At 36.8% G+C, this 19,715-nt stretch overlaps 1 protein-coding gene across 1 annotated transcript in view; it reads left to right on the top strand.

Moving 5' to 3' along the window:
* tmem182a (transmembrane protein 182a) overlaps positions 1-16,103 on the top strand; it is a 43,370-nt gene extending 27,267 nt beyond the window's left edge. Inside the window, exon 5 of the mRNA XM_056755215.1 lies at positions 15,802-16,103. Coding sequence (XP_056611193.1) covers positions 15,802-15,890 — 89 coding nt within the window. The 3' untranslated portion in view covers positions 15,891-16,103. The remainder of the gene's footprint in view (positions 1-15,801) is intronic.
* The last annotated feature ends 3,612 nt before the right edge of the window (positions 16,104-19,715 follow it).

Here is a 19,715-nt window from a genome sequence, read left to right as displayed (position 1 = left end):
TGTCCCCTCATGCCACTAACAGTCTTTTTATCTCGTACTTTCTAGTGTGCACACAGAGTCTGTCAACTTGAGTGAGTGAGGCCTGTACTACATTAGATAGAGTTTCTTGCTGTACTTTGAGTCTACACAGGAAGGGAGGTGTGTGAAATGACAGAAGTGTCATTGCATCCTGGGATTGATTTAGCTTTGAGACTTGTTCCTCTGACAGCATGCGATGTGCCGCGTGTTTGTGTGTGTATTTACTGCTGAGGCTGTCGGAGAGACAGACGACATCTCTGTCAGCACTACGCGCTGGAAATGATCGGGTGGTGATGTCCTATTAGTCGGCCCGCAGTGTGTTTGAAAGAGAGTGCTGACTGCTCACAGCACACTGCTTTGCTTTGGTGGGCAGAGGTGAAGCTCTCTGTCTGTTTTTTCGTGTGTAGTTTATGTATAGAAGATTGACCGTATTTTCTAAAGACTAGACTAAATGAGTAGAGAAGACCTGTCTTGGTCCCTGCTCTATGCAACAATTTGTCGCATGACTCGCATCGAGGCTTCAACCCACTGCTCAAGCACCATGTGGCATTCTGAAAAGCATTGCAGATAGCGTCACATAGGGACGATTTCACAAGGTTGCTAGTAAGCGGGAAAGCTGGTATGCACAGTTTCACACACAGACAATTCTAGGACTTAAGTGTGTTTGGGGGGGGGGGGTGCTCTGAAAGCAATGGGGAATATTTGTTTTCATAATATGAGAGCTTGTGAGCCTGAATCTTTCTTGAATTAGAGGTTTTTAAGTAAATGAAAGTATCTAATTGTTAATAGAAGTATATCATTATGTTAACACTAAAATAAGGTAATATTGTGGAAAAAGTCAGTTGCTTTATCTGATGCTGTACTTCATAGACCTCAGTCGATTGGGTAGTGCTGATGCGGCGCACGTGAACTTGCTTTTACTCTCATTAAACATGATGTACTCTGTGCTTTGTTCCCCCTCTCTCTCTCTCTCTCTCTCTCCATCTCTCTGTTTCTCTCTCTCTCCCTCTGTCTGTTTCTCTCCCTCTCTCACTCTCTCACTCTCTCTCTCTCTCTCTCTCTCTCTCTCTCTCTCTCACTCCGTCTCAGTTAGGTCCAGATGTCCCTCTGTGCTCCTTGTCTCTTTCATGTAGTGGTTAATGAGAGAGTCACATATGGTGTTCACCCTTGTTAGGAGGACTGGGTGACACTTTTGGGAAGCTGGGGGTAGGTTGTCATCGGGTTGGGGGTTTGTGGTAAGAGGGGCCATCTCTGTCTCATGGCCTTATTAAAGGGAAGAGCAGGGCACTGTTCCAGGTACATTGGGGCGGTGGAAGGTAGAGATGAGCTCGGGTGAGCAGGCCGGAGGGTCACTTCATTAAAACGCGTATGGATTTCAAAGTGGCAGAAAAGACCTAAAGCTGGGCAAACTTACACTGTTAATGGGAATTAACCTAATATCACTATAAGTTAGAGTTAAACATATGTTTTTATAAGAATTCAGTCTCGTAAATACGTCTTCCACAATTGTGAAACAAAATATAAATGAAATGTAAATAATGGAATGCTTACTAATCATATAGTTGTACATCTAGGGAAGCAAAATGAATATGCATATTAATTTCTAAAGGGAAATGGAAAAAAATATTTGTAATTGATCACAATTTGCTCATGTTGGCCGGATTAGGCAGATGCCAACACAATCGTGTTGAATGACATAATTCTGATCTTTCAAATAAATGTCTCGTTTGCACAATAACTGTAGTTTAATCTCAATAATATACAACTATGGCCTCTTCACTGGGCTGCTTTTTGTCTATTTGTCTACATTTGTGTCATTAATATTTTTTAATATAATAATATTTTTTATGAACAACAAGGCACTTAAACTGTAATCTTGGTAGTTGCGACATAAAATCTGGGTTTTAAAGTAAAACCATATGAGAACAATTTATGTGCACTTTAAAAAACCGTATTTCACAGAATTGTAATGTTTTTTTTGCCGAATTTTATGTATTTTTAAGTTAAATTACAAAAATAAATCGGGAGTAAAACAACATGAAAACCATGTAATTTTACTATTTTTTTATTTCTGCTTTTTCTGGCAACTCAATTGCCGGAATATTACAGTTGTTAATTATAATAGTCACTACATTTACATTTTTACATCATTTGTTAATCATTTTATTTGTATAGTTTAATTATGTTATCATTAATATTTCATAATGATAAATACACATTGTATCAATATAAAACTCTTTAATATAAGTTGTTGTGGAATGGGAGATGTAAAAAACTGTCTGTATTCAAATATATTCCCACTTGAAAAACTCTGAACACAACAAATGGGGTTCAAGAGGGTTCAAATAAGTTTTCTGCAAACAACTGTAATTTGCTTTGCATGTGTCATCTGAATATTCATAGCCACCCCGTGTTTGACCTTTCAAAAACAGACATGTTTTTTTACTTAATATGGTGAGGCTGAAATCTTGCAGTGAACCATGGGAATTGTTACACAACAGGTTTAGAAAAAATCTTGTTAAAAAGGCAACCTTAATAAAATGCTTTAATGATACATTTAAATGTTAGATTCGATAAAAACTATTTAAAAAAAGTTTGTCAAAATGTCATACTTTTGTCTCGTTCTTTATGATGCAAATGCTTTGCAGAGAGTTCCAATTTCCATAATCAACATAAGTAGCAAGAACATTTAGATTTATTTACTCTATCCATATCTATTCTCTGCTTTATGAAAGCGTCCAAGCTTACCGATTTCACCTGTGAGATGCTCTTGTTTTGTCCAGGTCTTATTTTTCAAAGGAACCTTTATTCATAAGAGCAGAGGTTCAAAGGGCCGTCCACCGTCACTTCAAACAAGTAAAACCAAACTCTGTCCCGCTTTCTTCTGCAGAGTAGCGGTTTCAGTTGTGTTGTATCTACAGAGCAAGGTCATCGCTCTACCCTTTGGTCTCCTCAAAATAGCCACCCTTTCATAGCCCACTTAGACAGAGAAAAAAGGTGAGCGATAGAGAACAATAGAGTGAATAGTTAAAAAGAGTGGGGAGACTGAGGAGCGTACGGATGATGTTTGAAAGAGAAGGTGAGTGAAGGACAGGAGAGAGAGAGAGAGGGAGAGAAAAGAGACAGAATAGTTGTTAGGGCAGACAAGAAAGAGAGAGAGAGAGCAGGACAGGTTGAGGTTCACATCAGGAACCCGACTGCTCCAAGCTGATTGAGTGATCTCGGCCATCTTTTGAACTTGGTCTACAATGCAAAGACAAAAGAAAAGGAGAAGTTCAGTGTCACTGATGTTTACATGAACCTGAGATCTTCAAATATTCCTGATAAAATAAAGAGTAGCTTCACGACCAATAGAAAAGGGAATACAATGGCATCAAAAAGGAAAACTGAATTAACTTAAATGAATACCATATAATATGTGAAACCAAGAGGGTTTAAAATGGAATGAATGCTGTGACAGGGAGATTTGACTGAGCTCAAAAATGCATAAATACTTGAGAAGTGTAAACTTGATACATTTTATTATCATTTATTATCATTATTCACCAAGAAGTAATTTTAAAACCAGAAACTTTCTAGGTTGTCCATAAAAATACTGTGGTATAATTTAGTAGTTAATATAGTAAACTGTAGTAATTTATATTATGCTAAAATGTATAGTATATGATTATTATAGTATTCATTCACTTGTTAACGTATACTACAGTAATATGTAGTATTAACTGTATTAATTCATACTATAACTACTGTAGTATACCCTACTATTTCCTAAGGTAAGAAAGAAAGCTAATGAAAAGCTACAAAAAGCTATACGACTATAATATATACACTATATACCATACCATATCGCACAATACCATACATTGCATTCTCACAAATTTCTCCATTAGAGTTACAGAAAGATATCAAGTATAAGTAAGAGTAAGTAAGTAAAAAAAATTATGAAAAATTTTAATATGGACACAATAATTTCTCATCAACCTCCACAATTAAATTGACCTAGAGTATTTTGTTTATGTGTGTGAACAAAAATGTGAAATGTGTAGATTATTGTGGCCACTTTATTTTCTTAATGAAAGTGAAAGGGGACTGTGTCTGTCAAGTTCCAAAAGTAAAAACATGCACTGTAACTATATAGTTAAATTGGTTTATCATTTATAAGTCTTGTGTTTTATTAATACAGATATCACAAGCATTGAAAGATTTTCCCTTCAATATGATTAGTTTGTCAAATGTGTTGTCGACTCAGAGGTTAAGCACACTCATGCCCACAATTGTACTGCAAGTCTATCACAGTGCAGTGTTTACAGATGGAGAAAAGTTACACAAATATTTCATATTTAAAATGTGTACTTAAACATCATTAAGCTGTCACTGATATCCAGCTCTTCTGTCCAGGGCTTTATAAATGAATTTAGGTCCCAAACCGCAATGTTTAGATTTATGTGGTGGGGCGGCTTTTCCGTTTGTTTTGGGATTAAGAATTACATGTTTAAACTCAAATTTCCCTTACGCGTTGGCCGCGACTGCAGATTTTTGGATCGCTGGAGTTACATTGGAGGGAAGGCACAGCGCAGGCAGACATTCAGACATTCAGACGGCTGTGCACCGGCTGTGCAGCTTTTTTTCCTCTCTGTAAAAATATCACACCTTATTTACAATTCAATGAGGTGAAATGAGTAACAGTAACAAAGCCATCCCCCTCCCTCCCTTCCTGCCTCTCTCTCTCCGACTCCCTCGCCTCTCTCGCGGTGCACGCACACTGCTGGGTGCACCAAGAACAAATAATCTGAAAAGAGAGTCCAGATGCTGTATAAATAGGAATATTCACTTTCTTGCTCTCTTTCTGGCGCTCTTTTTTCCTTCAGATTAAACGGTGTGATGGATGAAGTCAGAACATGCTACGGCTCTCTTTGGGCCGTCGTGTTCTCGTGCATTTCTCTAATTGAAAATGACTTGAATGAAAAGAGGGTCAGAAACCATATGGTTTCAAACATCCAAGGGGTAGCCAGTAATTACGTGTCATGCCAAACTGCTGCCCGTTGACGGATGTATTCTGACCAAGTTGTATTACAATACAAGTGAAGTTCATCCTCAGGAAATGTTGAAAAAACCTCTTTACCCGAAAGGCTGGGCGACCCTAGCCTCGGAATTGTTTTTGAATGTAGCCCGACTGTGTCCCAAAACATTTGTTCTACACATCATGTTTTTAATTATCAAATTAGATTAATGCTCTTTTGAACTAAAGATTCCTTAGTAATATATACAAGACACAAAACATGCAACCTGCCACACACACACACACACACACACACTTTATGCAAATAAAGACACACACACACACGCACCAGGAGTGCATTGGCTAAAGCAGCTGTCCAGATGTGGGTCGTACATATTCATGTGGACTGCCTCGGCTGTCTGGGTTGTCATGGTGACGTCTCTAGTGTAGTGGATGCCAGTGAGTGTTTCATTCTCATCCATCACCCTTGGCAAAGGTCAGTATTATTCTCATTCATTTCAAAATCTCTCTCTCTTTCTGCATTTTAACTCTACCCTGTGAAGGTTTTTGGTAAATTAATAACATATTAGCCAGAAAAGAGGATAATGTAAAGCAAGAAACAGTCATGCATACAGCAAAAGAGACGTTTTAATACTGTACGGATTGATATATTCGGTCCAGATTAATCGATTTGTGACTGTGGAGTTAATGTAGATGTAAAAATAGGAATAATTCATGCTTTTGTTCTGAAACTTCAAAGCTGAACTGTGTTGCTGAGGTTGCAGGAATGTTAATATAGTATGTGGATGTAGGGGAGAAGCCTCAGGCTCTGGACTGACTACAAACTCTGAATGTTTCTGCTGTGTGGACGTGTTCCTCCTTAGCGGCTGGTCCAAGTCAGGGGTACTTACAGAGTAATTTAAGGGTCAGAGGTCATGCAAATCTTGCCTTGATCAGGGTTATGTCATTCATAATCATATACTGTTTTTTACTGTACATATTCGTACATAAACTGCACCAATTCTATATGGTTGGGATCAACACAGACATATACTATCTTAACAACATACATATAGACAAGTAAACATGTTAGAACCATCTAAAATGTGAACCCGTATTCTTTACAAGGGTGCTGGAACTTAGTTTCAAAAGTTTAGACACTTTTAATGCTAGGGTGTGCTTGGTTCATTTATTGATGCGTGTAAAGTCAACGATGGGTTAAAAAGACATAGCATTTTGGGTTGAAACAACCGGACATGTGTTAATTTGTAACCTACCGTTCCGGGTTTGTCTCTTTTTGACCCAGCATTTTCAAGAGAGTAAACATGTGATTTTCATTGAAAAGAGTTCAGTGTCTTTGGTTCCTCATATCTTCCCTTTTAATGTCATTCACTATATTATTTTGTCTTTATTTCGTCACTGTGTTGTTTCATTTGCTACCACAATCCTCTTGTGTCTGCCTAAGAACGCAAAACGCGACACCCACATGAAATTGAAATTGTGCACACATGTCTCAGACCCTGAGGTGTTACGAGACCCAGTTGCCCCTTCACCCACCCCGTCTTGCTTCCCCGCCACCCCACTTCCTCTCTCTCCTACAGCCGGCTTTGCCAAGTGAGCAGAGGGGAAGAGGGGAAGAGGAGGGAGGTGGGAGGGGCGATGGGGCAGCCGTATCAAGGAGAAAATTTACAAAAAGCTGCGGTAATGAATATTCATCTGTGACGGTGGCTTGGGCTGTGGCACGTTATCCTGGCTGAGATGCTGGATCCTTGCAGGCCGTGATGTGAAGCGGGGGGAGAGGGGGGAGGGAGGAGGAACATAAAGGCCCGTGGCCGATCCCATTACCCAACGCCGTGCAGGCTTAATGGGATTCAGCCAGGAGACTGTGTGCTGTGGAGACACACTATTCTGTGAGATTTCATACGGCGCTTTTAACGACGGCTATGACTACAGACTTCCAACACACGATACGCATGAGCCGATCCCACGTATCTGAGATAAAAAAGCTGATGTCTGAAATCCTCATTTGTGCAGATTTAACTCATTCAAGAGTGGAAAAGCATGAGGTCCCAGATTCAGTTTCATATGTTTGTGTGGGAGGTGATAAATGTAACTTTTGTATGAAACATCTTCTCATAATGTAAGATTAAGGTGAATATTTATAATAGGAATGTGGATTGTGTGGGACTTCTATTCATGCTAGCCTTTGAGTTGTGAATCTTTTTATGAATATGTCCATTTTGTATTTCATTACAAGTGTAGAATAATCTCTATTGCTCTGGTCAAATGAAGGTACTTTGGCAAGAAAATTAAGAGGATGTGTTACAGGATGGAAATCAAGAGGCAAAGTTATGGTTCTGTGTGGAATTGAGGGTTATCTTACATGACTTTATATATTATTTTACCTCTTTAACATTGTATGCAAATCTTTGTAGTGGTAATCAAAGATGATCCTTTTTTATAATACGTTAACCAGCAATACAAAACATTACAGCTTTAAAAAATGTATAATCTCTGATGTTTGTGCATTAGTTTCATTTCAAATGATGTCACCTTCTGACAAATGAAGTCATTAAGTGAATATTATAGACTTTATTATTATAGAATATTATAGGTTTTAAAGCAACAACATAAACAAATGTTACTGCGCATGTGCACTTTTGTGACCTAAACATAACTTCCCGTACACGTCCGCAAAGAAGTGTCTCTGCAGATTGTTTCTGATAAGAAGCAAAAGAAATAACAAGAAAGTTATATTTTCTAGCAAGTTAAATGTATGTCTTGCCAGTTTGTTTTTGGTTACACTGTTATGCGACAAAGTTACACAACCCATTCAAGAATTTGTTTGTTAATAAAATCAATGTACAATAATATTAAACAAATTGTTTATTAAATGCAATTATTCTACAATAAAATATCTATAAAAATGTAATAAAATATAACTTGTTATATTTTTTGCCACTAGCCAGACTGATCAAAAATATATTGACCGCAAGTTTACTTCGTGCCTTTCGCGTGCGTCCGATAAAACCTATAACAAACATTCGAAGATAGCCTATCTAACTGGTTACCGTTGAAAAACAATCCTTATCTTTATTCTAAAGATATTCATTTGGAACATTTAGAACCACCTGAACATTTTCTTGCAAATAAGATGTTCATGTTAGCAGAAGATGATCCATCTCCCTTTTTTAAATAAATGTGATTAACTGTGTTTATTAAATGACTGTTTTCTAGTAACTAGACTAATGTTCTTTTAAATATCAGTATCTTAGAACATGTATTAATAAGGTGTCCAGTATATAAAACATATAGGAACTATCCTTAAAAATGTATCGGCAGAAATGATATGAAAAAGAGTTGTTCTGTCCCTGCCATTAGTATCCTGTAACAGGACACATCAGAGTTATGGAGAATGTCTGAGCCGATGTCTTCTTTTCTTTTCCTCATGTCTCACACAAACACACATTCAGAGTGTGCTGGTGACCGCCAATCTCCATCTTTTAGTTATTTTTCTTCACCCCACATTATTTGTGTTTTTCTGTTTCATCTGTGGACGTGTTTTTCCTCCCTTAATGTCCGAAACATTCCCAAAACAAGTGCTGTTCCCCTGTCAAAATGCAATGTTTAACTTTTTTATTTAGTTGTCTTGACTGTGTAGATGCAGGTAAGAAGAGGGAAATACATTTTTGCTTTCATTTCTTTTGATTTCGTCTCTTAAAGGTTTGCACTTTACAGAAAAATTCACATTGAATACTCAAGAGTAACCGCTTGAATAAAATCCTTATGTGACGAAGTGAAGAGAAACCTAGTGTTGCAAGCCTGGCTGGATAGTTAAAGGGGGATTGGTATGTTTTTAATTCATTGTGATCTGAAGTGTTTGCAGGTACTCTGGTGCTGGTCTCTCGGAAATCTGACTTTGTTGAGGACTAGTAATGCACAACCAGAGTCATCACGGCACCCTGAAGATTTAAAAGAGGGCTCAGCATTAAACCGCAACTCTGTTAACAGCGTTACAGTTAAACCACGTACACAAAAAAGGACAGATACAAAAAAAAGAAAAGAGAAATTACAAAGCGTTGGCGAGGTGTGCTACTGCAAGCATTTAGGCAAACACAATTTTCAGCTTATCGTGGCAAGCTCTCTTTTACCCATCATCCCTAACTGCACCTCGCCTCGCGCTCACTCCAATCCGGATCATTTTCAAATGCAAATAGCAGCACTTCACAGTAATCTCACCCAACAGAGAGGCGAATCTATTTGCATACATAAATTGGCCGCTATTGCCATAAGTTTTAAACACACAATCTGCATAAAGTCTAGGGGAAGAAGTAAAACCCACCAAACGCACTGTGTCAAATTTATCGAAAGCAATAATGAATGACTTGGTTTGTTTAATGTTTAAAAAAGGTTGGTCAGTAATGGGAGAGATGAAATTATGTGTAATCATAGTCGTAAATTAGCCCCAAAGGTTCGGTTTCCTGAAAAGCGGTGTAAAGTAAACTCGGAGACACATTATCTTTCTCCTGGGATAACCTTCACTCACTGCTTCATCAGCATTTTCTTCTTATTTCTCTCAAAAATCCATTCTTCTGTGGTGACATTAATTTAATGTTTTACATGGCAGAATGATGGATTAGTCTGATTTTAAACTGTAACTTTGACAAGAAAAGATGGAACAGCTGCATATACTGTGATTGTCCTGAACAGATTAAGCTTGTTGTGCATTTTTTAAAAACTGAATCAATACTGAATGAATCTGTTTGAAGGTTAAACGAATATATGATTGAATTTTTATGTTTTTTTATTATTAAAATTCAAGGTAATTCTTCTTCTTCTTTATTTATATCACAGGTATAATGCTTTCACTTCACGTAATTTTATTTTTCTATTCATATTCTTTAAATTATGGTACAAAACACAAATACATGCAGTCTAATAAAAAAAAAAATTACAGCAATAACATATTGTGAACCCCCATGTGAATGCATGTGTTTTGACATGGTTGCATTGAGATGGTAGTCTCAGTGTCTTTCAAGAGGAAGTCAGTGGGTTATTTGGCACATGGGTTGTGATGGGATCAGGTCATAGCTGTGTTGTGCAGACATCACAGACAGACGTACTTCACAACAGGGTGCCTCATACTGGGAGTTTGTTTCAAAGTGATGATATATTACATCACATATTTTGAGATTTGTTATAAAAATTCGTTAACATATTGCATTGATCAGTAGCACATCATATCTATACAGAATGAAATATTAGAATTTGAATTTTACACATCTAGTTACAATCCGCTACTGTATGTGTTTTAACACTGGTAGTCAATAACTATTGGTATAAATACTGCTCGCAATTTTTTGAACTGACAGAAAGAAATAAGAACTGACATAAGAAACAAGACTTGTTTCCATAATTTAAATGAACCTTATATGGGGATTTGATTTAAATTATTATTCAATTCGAATCTTAAAAAAAGAAAATCTGAATTTTTTTATTTTTGTAAACTTGTCTTTATACATGTTAGAAGTTCAGTCCCTAAACCTGCCAGTTGCATACAATATAGATTTACAGACTATAATAAATACAACAAAGGTTACAAAAGGGCTAATGAATTATAGTTCTCAGATAATGCACATGGTATAATGCATAGATTTATTTTTGGTTAATATAACAATAGTTACAGGAGGCTAAACACAACCGGTTTAAAAATATGTAAAAATAAAAAGATTCGAAGTTAGTCCTCAGTGCATCCTCCTTCAAGGAGTAAGCACCTCATAAGAAAGTACAAATCTTGTGGGAAGACCAAAGAGGTGAAAGAGGATGAAGGGCAGAGAACCGAAGGAGAAAAAGTGTAGGGTTAGTTATGGAGCATATGAGTAGCGGTGTATTTCTTGGAAATAAACAAGTGCACAGTTTGTAGTTCAAGTTTTTATGAGTGTAGTATTGTGACTCATTATTCATTTTGCATGCACGGTAAACACCATAATGGCAAAAAGCTGTGTGGTGTAATGCCAAGTCTGAGTTACTTAGGTAATATGGTACCTCCACTGAACACGCAAACTGTTGGCAAACACCATCTTTAGTGTGGCTTTCCTCCTGTATATTTATAAAATAATGCTGCGGCTGAGACGTGTTTGGCAGGAAAAGCAAACGGCTTTTGATGTTACCAATGTTCAGCGAGGGTCGTCATTTGAAGAGAACCCACTGCATTAACATTCATAATTACCTACATGGAGAATCTGATATGGTTCATTTAGCAGCCGAGTGGAGAAACAAGCTGTCAGGAGTGTGTTCTTTAATTAGGAATACCATGTTGCAACGTGTCCCTCATGGCCACTAATGGAAGTGTTAGTTAATTCACTTATCTACGCATGAAATTCTTAATGCTTCTTCAATAACTTACTGTATAGTCATTTTACTTGCAATTGTTTTTACTGATCCACAGACAGATATTTTACAGATATAGACTGTTTCATTCATTTAGGGAGCGGGTGTTTTACAAACAAAACATAACTATGAAATTACATTACATTTAGGAGACATGTTTATTTAATTGATACTAAGAGAAAAGCATTTAGCATATTTCTACACTGCAAAAGTCATATTCTTACTAAGTGTTTTCTTCTCTTTTTGGAAGTAAAAATATCTAAACATTCTTACATCAAGATGCAATATCTTGAAAAGAGAAGATATTTAGTCTGTTTTTAAAGAGAAAACTACAAGAATTAAGTATATTTACAGTAAAAACAAGCCAAAATAATTGCCAATGGGGTGAGAAAAAGAAACTTGAATTAGGTAGAAAAAGGTCAAACTTAATTCAATTTTATGTATCTCTCCCCATTGGCAGATTTTTTGGCTTGTTTTTATCATAAATGTACTTAATTCTTGTATTATTTTTCTTAAAACAAGATTAAATATCTTAGGTCACTTTTCTGGTCAAGTAATTGTATATTGATTTAAGAAGTTTTAGATATTTTTTACTAAAATCAAGAGAAAAATGCTTCGTAAGAATGTCATTTTTTGCCGTATGTGAAGTATTCCCAAAAAGGTTGAAGTTGATTTTGGGAAAGTGTGAAATATGTGGCACAGATTGAACTTGTAAGTTTATTCCAAGAGCACGGAATCGATGGAAGAAAGTAAATCATTATAACAATGCAGTTAAAAAAACTTACATCTTACAAAATGTTTCTGTTTTACTTTACAGAATTTGAGGTATTTGTGAATTACAGGAACAGACTGCAGAGTCTAGGATAACATGCAAATGTAATATTACAACATTTTGTGGCGCCTCATCTGCCGGAGAATTACATTTTTACATTGCGGAAAAATTTCTTTACAGGGTTTTGAAGTTGAGTTGATGTCGAAGCGTAAACATTGTGCAAGAAATGTTCATGTTCATTACCAACACAAACACAGAATAAAGCTGAGGTGTGTATCTTTTCATGGCTGAAAATAAACAAAAAAGTTTAATTGAGCAAGTTCATAAAAACTCTGTTTAAAACTGGTTCCTTAGCTCACCCCAATTCATTAAAGTATCAGTTTAAAATTTGTAAGTTGCGCTCTAGATGGTACAAATTTGCATGAAATATCAGTTAGACGTTTAAAGATAAATACATAAACCTGCTGTTTTATATTATAAATAAAGATGTATATGGAGGCAGAAGTTATGGATTGTATCTTTAAACTTGCGTGACTTGTCTTCTGGTTTATAAGAGTAATCTGAGATCATGCATTGTCAATTCCTGAAACAATCTTTCCATTATTTAGGTGTGATCTTTTTGAAGTTACAGCTCTCTACTGTACTCCCCTTTTGATATAAATCTTCTCAGGACCAATGTGTTTTGAAGTGAAACATCAGAAGTTCAATATGTGCTCTCAACAAGTTTGAAGAAAAGCAGCTTAATTGTTCAAGGTTGTACGTGTTTTAATCAAGGCTTGATCAAATACGTAGGCGGCCCTGGCTGTAAATAATACATTAATGCCCATACAAAGGCAGCCCCACAGGCGGTGTGCAGAGCGCTGAGAGCTGGGGAATAATACATGTCCTCAGGTTATGCACCACTTTTCTGTTGACTCGTCAGAATGAGAGGAAGTTCAGAAAGCGCTTCGTTCTGAAGTTACAGAACTGTTCTCAAGGGTGATGGGAGGCTGGACAAAGTCACTCTTCAAAGGACCCTGAATGTCCTCTTGTCCACCGCAGGAGATGATTCAACACCGAGGAGCATAAATGTTTAGAGGAGCAGTCCTAGCAAGTCAATGTGAGTGAACAGTGATCTCGCTGAAAATACTGCTGCCTTTGTTCCTTACTCGGGCAGGCGTTGCTCTTGAGGACCTGGGTCTTGGAGTTTAGTCTTTGATCACAGTCTCTTTCGTCTTCTGTTTTGGTCTGGATGCGAAGGGACAGGTTTTGCATCTCCTTCACTGAAGTCATGATGCAATGGTCCATGTTCAATTTGTCGGTGATGTTTGGCAAAGATAGTATTTGTCATTGCTCACTGTTGGCTCAGGAATATACACACCAGTTTATGTAGAGAAATGACCATAACATGATGTCCGAAGGGATCTTATTCCACAAATACGTGTATGGGATAAAAATCGATGCGTACAGATAGACTGAAATATCATATTGTTTCTTAACTGTTTATAATCCATAAAACTACATATTTATCACATGTCCAACTCTGGAAAATAGATGGCTTTGCTATTTATGGCTTTGAGTATTTTAAAACCTAATATTAATATAGTTGTACTTAGATTGTAAACTTAACCTGAGTGTTATGAAAAAAGTCAAAGCTGGTTACAAATATTACAAAACATGAGGTACAATTAGTAAAGTAAAAATGATCAAACTATGGAATACACAAAAAGGGAATTGTATTTTGATTAAAAGAATACAAAATAAATCAAAAGTGTGTTCAATTTGTGCATCTTCAAATGAGTCATCCTTTGACCCCTGCCCAGAATTTGCAGAAATGTATTCTTGGTGTTTTATTATTGTCTTAAGAGAAACATTTTAGTGAAATGACCCTAAACTTTTCAACAGTAGTGTATTTATGATTCATTTACTAACTCATTCTATCACGTACTAGATGTTTTTATGGGGATATTTCACCCAAAAATCTGTCGTCATTTACTCACTATCGAGTTGTTCCAAATCTTTAAAAAATTTGTGATAAACCCAGAGCCAAATATTTGAAAGATGCTTATAACCAGATCTTGCACCCATTGTCTAACATAGTAGGGAAAATTTCTTTATAATCTTTTTTGTTCTGTTGCACACAAAAGTAGAAATTTTGAAGAATGTAGGACAGCGAATAGTTCTGTGGCAATTTTGACTACCATTGTATTTTTTCCTACTACTGTGGTCAATGGGGGGCAATCTGTCTGGTTATAAGCATTCTTCCAAAAATATTTCTCTGTGTTTATCAGAACAATGAAATCTATACACATTTGGAACAACTCAAAGGTGAGTAAATGATGACAGAATTTTCAGTTTTGGGTGAAATATCCCTTTAAGTGTATCTTTAACATGTATGCTTTTAATATGCATAAAATTATATGTAGCCCATACAAAAATGAGTTAGAGAAATATATTGAATCTTTAATACTTTTTTATTTGTGTTAGTATTAAACTGAATAGTAAGAGGGTATTTTATAATTTATTTAGGTTCGATTAAATAACTGTGATCTAAGGCAGAGCAAATGATAGACAAAAAAGGGTTCTAGGTAAGTTTCAAGCGATATATCCATCAATTAGTGATCCGCCCAGTGCTCATTAACAATCTCCAGTCTCCACTTAAAGCAGCTTTAGAGATTCTTGGCAATATTGATTAGACTCAGAGGTTAGTCAATTGAAATTCCCATTGAGAGAACTAAAGCATATTAATAAGACCCGTCTGTAATGGCTGTAACGGCTTTCGTCTTCATTATTATTTCAATGTTGCGGCACTTCACCCACAGAAGCTAATAAAATTACTTCATATAACCCTGAACACACAGAGGTAGCATGGAAATAAATAGCTTTTTTGGCCAAACAGCCAGTAGTCATGCTGTAGTGCATGTGTCTGGATCTATAATATGAGTAAGGCTCTTACGATCTATTGTCCCGTCCACACCTCTTCTTACCATTACATAGCCAGTGATTATCTGCAGTCATCGCTGCTTGCTCAGCAACATTAATATGCTGACTTCACACTTGAAGTTAAACTTTGTATGCTATTTGCATTTACATTCAGTCTCACTTTGTTTACAACGCTAAATACAGGCTGACTCAGTTTGCATGTCGTGCCGTTGCAGGTTTTTTCTTCCACGCAGGAGGAGCCGAAAATACAAAATTTATGCAAATTACAGGACATTGCATGCAGTGTAGCAACAAGGTTTAAACTTAAAGCAGTCTTTAACTAAATCTTAATTCTTATTTAAACTTAATGTGACAAACAGGCCAACATGGTGCATTTAGCATTAGAACATGATTTAAAATATGCTTTAATTATCTTTAGATACACTATGATTTAAAAAAGTAGATTTTGTTATGAGCCTTGTTTATTTTGGTCTATTTTCATTTTAAGCAGGTGCCGCAAACGCATTTTCAATTTCCCTTACTGAGTTTAGCCTTCCGCAGCCATATTCTAGTGATTCCAAATATATATAAATAAACTGTTAAGATTTCAATTTACACACACTTTCATCTCTATAGCGTTTTGAAAGAACTGAAAGAAACAAAGTATGTTGCCTCCCGATACAATCTTTTTATTGTTTGCTCTGCTCTTTTTCCATTACAGCAGACCTGGCTTCTCTTCCACCCTTATCCAGTGCTCAGCCCTACAATTGCTTTTTGAATGAAATAGGACAAGTTTTCATCCATTTTTAATTGAAATGCAAACTACAGCACTGGGTCAGAGCAACAGCGGTGCTTTCACTCCCTCATGATAAAGGCTGCAGTTATTTGTCTGGCTATCAGCTTGGTCATGTGTGTAATTGCCTTTTACCATTCTCTGGCCACAAAAATGCACCAGAGTGATGCATGCTGAGGAGAAGACAGTGGAAATCACATACAATACAAACCAGAAGATTCCACATGTGCCACAAGAATGATTTTGCTCAATGAGCTCTTTTTAAAAATGAAATAAATGTGACAAATAGTCATACTTTACATCAAAGTTTTATTTTGGAGACCTTTTGTAATGGTTAGAAGACTTATTCCTGTTATGTTGTACCTTTCACAATATTTAATTTCTAAACTATTTAAATCGGAGAACAAAAGGGTTGTAGCCCGAGGTTGTAACACCATCAGTTTCATAACATTACAAATTAGAAATTAACTACAATATTGATAGGATGAACCACATAACCATCGCCTTCCAGGGGTAGATGTTGTAGGTGTCTGTTAAAACAAGGGATTTGCAAGATTATGAAAGTAAAATTTCATATCTGATTAATAGTTTGATTTGTGTAAATATTTTAATTGTTATTGGCCAGTATTAAATTACAAAAATGTTATAACCCAATGCTCAACACAACGGAAATTTACAAAGTAAACCAAAGTTTACAACAGAAATGTGTTTCTCTATAGGGAAATGCTCTGTTTAATGAAATTAACATAATTTTCCTTCTCAAAATTAAAGGTCGAGTCTGTGAAATCTGGCGGCAAGGTTGCGAATTGCAACCAACCGCCCACTCCACCGCTCCTGTTCGAAACATTGAGACGGCTGACAGAACATGGCAAATTATATGCAAGGGGTCCCGCGGTGTATGTAGATAGAAAAAGCTCATTCTAAGATAATAAAAACATAACGGTTCATTGTGTAAGCTCTTTGTACACCTCTGAAGACGTAGTTATGTATATTATATTGCGTTTCTTTCAATAGGTCCTCCAAAAAATTACACTCTAGACCTTTAAAGTGAATTGCAGCACTGTCACTTAATGCATGTTATATAACATTTTATTTTGAACTCCAGTCTGGGCTTCATTCTATAAGCTTTTCTTTTGATGTTGTGATGTGCTTTTGTAATTATCTGAATCTGTAGATTCAGTTGTTCAGTTAAACGTTTTCAACCTACCTAAACATCTGTCATGCACAAAAATAAAGGTGCTCATAAAAGATTCATTTTTGTTTAAATGGTTCCATAAGAACCTTTAATATCTTGTTCCAAAAAATGGTTCTTTGTGGTGAAAAATCTTCATATTATAAAAAGGTAAGAACGAGATGGTTCTGTGACTAAACGGTTCTTTGTGGAACCAAAAATGGTTTATCTTTGACATCGCTTTAAATTACCTTTTAAGAACATTTATTTTGAGGAGTGTGTACAATTTATATTTAATTCCGACAATAAATAAATGCACTAAACCTAAAATGTTAATGCTTTCTGTTTGTTAGAATGAATGTTTTGGGACCTGTCAAAACGTTTTAAAATCATTTGAATTGTTTCTGTCTGACTGAAATCTACACACCGAATCTACATTTTCATGTTTTTTCTATTACTATTCAAATCATTACTATTGGTCACCCTTGTGTAGGTCAGTGAGTTTTGAAAAAAAAAACAAATTGAAAAGTAAGCTTTTTAACTTCAGCTGTTAACTTCCCAATACAGTTCACAATGCAATGTTTTTTTATTTCCTGTAAAGTGGCAGTTTTGAAAATACAAGCTTTTAGTTTGATAGCGATAATAGAAACAGACTAAAGATTTCTTTATTAAAAAAATAATATCATAAATTTACAATATAATTGATATAGGGTCCCACATGTAGCAGTAAGAGAAACATCAAGATTTCCCTTATAGACAGAACAAAAGGAAAATGTGTTTTAAGAGAGAGAGAAATAACCAGATGTTGTGCTGGTATTGATCTTCTCAAGGTCAAAGCAGACATGAACTTCACCCTCAGGAGAATTTTCTCTGTCACCTTGACCATGAGGCAACACCAGTCATGTGACCTTTGCACCTCATGTCCCCTGGAGACTGCTTACCTCCATCCTTCCCCCTGGTCACCTTCCCTCGGAGCTAATCTCTTGTTTGACCTCTGAAATTTCACCTTGACCATGCGCTAATGCTGCATTCTGACCTGTGACATGACCTTTGAACCCAGTCCATGTTCTTCAGCTGAATTAGGACCGCTCTGGGAGGAACCAGCAGGACAGTACAAACGCCGGCCAAACGCTGTTCAAATGAAAACTGACAACAGACCCCTCCTCCAACCCCTCAGCTATCTGCCTGCCCACTGGGCAGTTAGAAATGTGGGTTAAAGTGAGTCAATAGTGTTTCACAAGGCCAAGATACATCCCCAGAGTGGGGGCTTCTGTCTGAAGTGGTTTGACATTTATTATTTGGAAGAAAAAGAGAAAGGGGGAGAATGTGAGATACACACACACACAGAGGTGATTAGTAAGAGCAGGTGGGACAAGAGAGGATGGAGACTGACAGGCAATGGTGAAAGTGAGAGATTGGTTAGGTGCATGGGAGAGAGAGAGAAGCTTCTTGGTCATATTGATTTGGATACCACACACGCCATCTCTCACACACAAAAAGGCACTTGGGGCATGTCTGACCCTCATGATATGAATAAATTATAAAAACAAAATATTTGAATATGATACTCTAGTATGAGCATTTTAAAACCAACAGTGTTTACCGCAGTGCATGATTGTAAAACCAAAGCGTGTGTCTTTGACAATAATTGCATGTAGCTGAATCAGTGATGGTGAGAGAGTTTCAGCGGAAGAAGAGGGGGAAAACAGAAGTGAAATATTTATAGAGGTTTGACTTGCACCTCTCCCATCGGGGCTCCACATGCATGCTGGAGATAGCTGCAGGCTTTCCAGAGCAGAAGGTCAGATTCGGAGGTTTACACATCATAGAAACACACAACATGTCAATGCGAGAGAGAGAAACAGAGAGAGACGCTGGGAGGGGTCGTGGAGAAAGTGCACACGGAGGCAGATTCGAGCCTTGGAGATATAGATTTGTTTTCTCTTTTTATTTTATCGTCTTGTTGTTTTTGACAGATACCTTTCCTGTTTATTTTCTTCCCTTCAGATCAAAAAAATCTGATGTGATATTGAATCTGACAACTACCTGTATTCCTATCAAACTTCATTTTGGGTTGGAGTTTTGATTTCTTTCATGTGAGCCTACGAATCTTTCAGATTTTGTCTTCGTGCCAAAGCAATGGATTTGGGATTTTTTGATGCCACGCAAGCCAGGCTCCAGGTTCAGGCATCTAGATACATCAACTCAAGTCAAGAGATTTAGAAATACTAGAGAAGTGAGTTTAGGTGGTTTCATAGTCTTAGACTTTTATTTAAACATTCATTGGGGCCCATTGCAGTGTAGCTTCTACTGTGCTTAGAATTAAAATCCACAATATGATACATCTTCAACGCGTGGATCTTCTCAGCCCTCCATTTGGTTTATCGGTGGATGTTGCCCCAAGTCAAGTCCAGACTTGATCAATAGGTCATCAGACAGAAGGGTCGAGGCCAGAGGTCAATGCTAGTCTGATCAGGAGATGCTGGATGAGGCTTGTATGTGGGAGGAGAGCATGCAGGGATAGAGGAAGATTGCTGATTCAGGAGCCTGCAGAAAAGAGATGCCCCTTTCTCCATTGAAAGGCTTTCTCTTAAACAGATGATTTATTCTGTCCTAAAGGGCATGAAAGGGAAAGTATTGATTAGGGTAGCGTTTAGCCCTCGAGCAGCCA

This window comes from Triplophysa dalaica, chromosome 8, assembly GCF_015846415.1.
Source record: "Triplophysa dalaica isolate WHDGS20190420 chromosome 8, ASM1584641v1, whole genome shotgun sequence".
Classification (NCBI taxonomy): domain Eukaryota; kingdom Metazoa; phylum Chordata; class Actinopteri; order Cypriniformes; family Nemacheilidae; genus Triplophysa; species Triplophysa dalaica.
The sequence above is the reverse complement of the archived record's forward strand: the minus strand, read 5'-3'. Positions and strand labels throughout refer to the sequence as shown.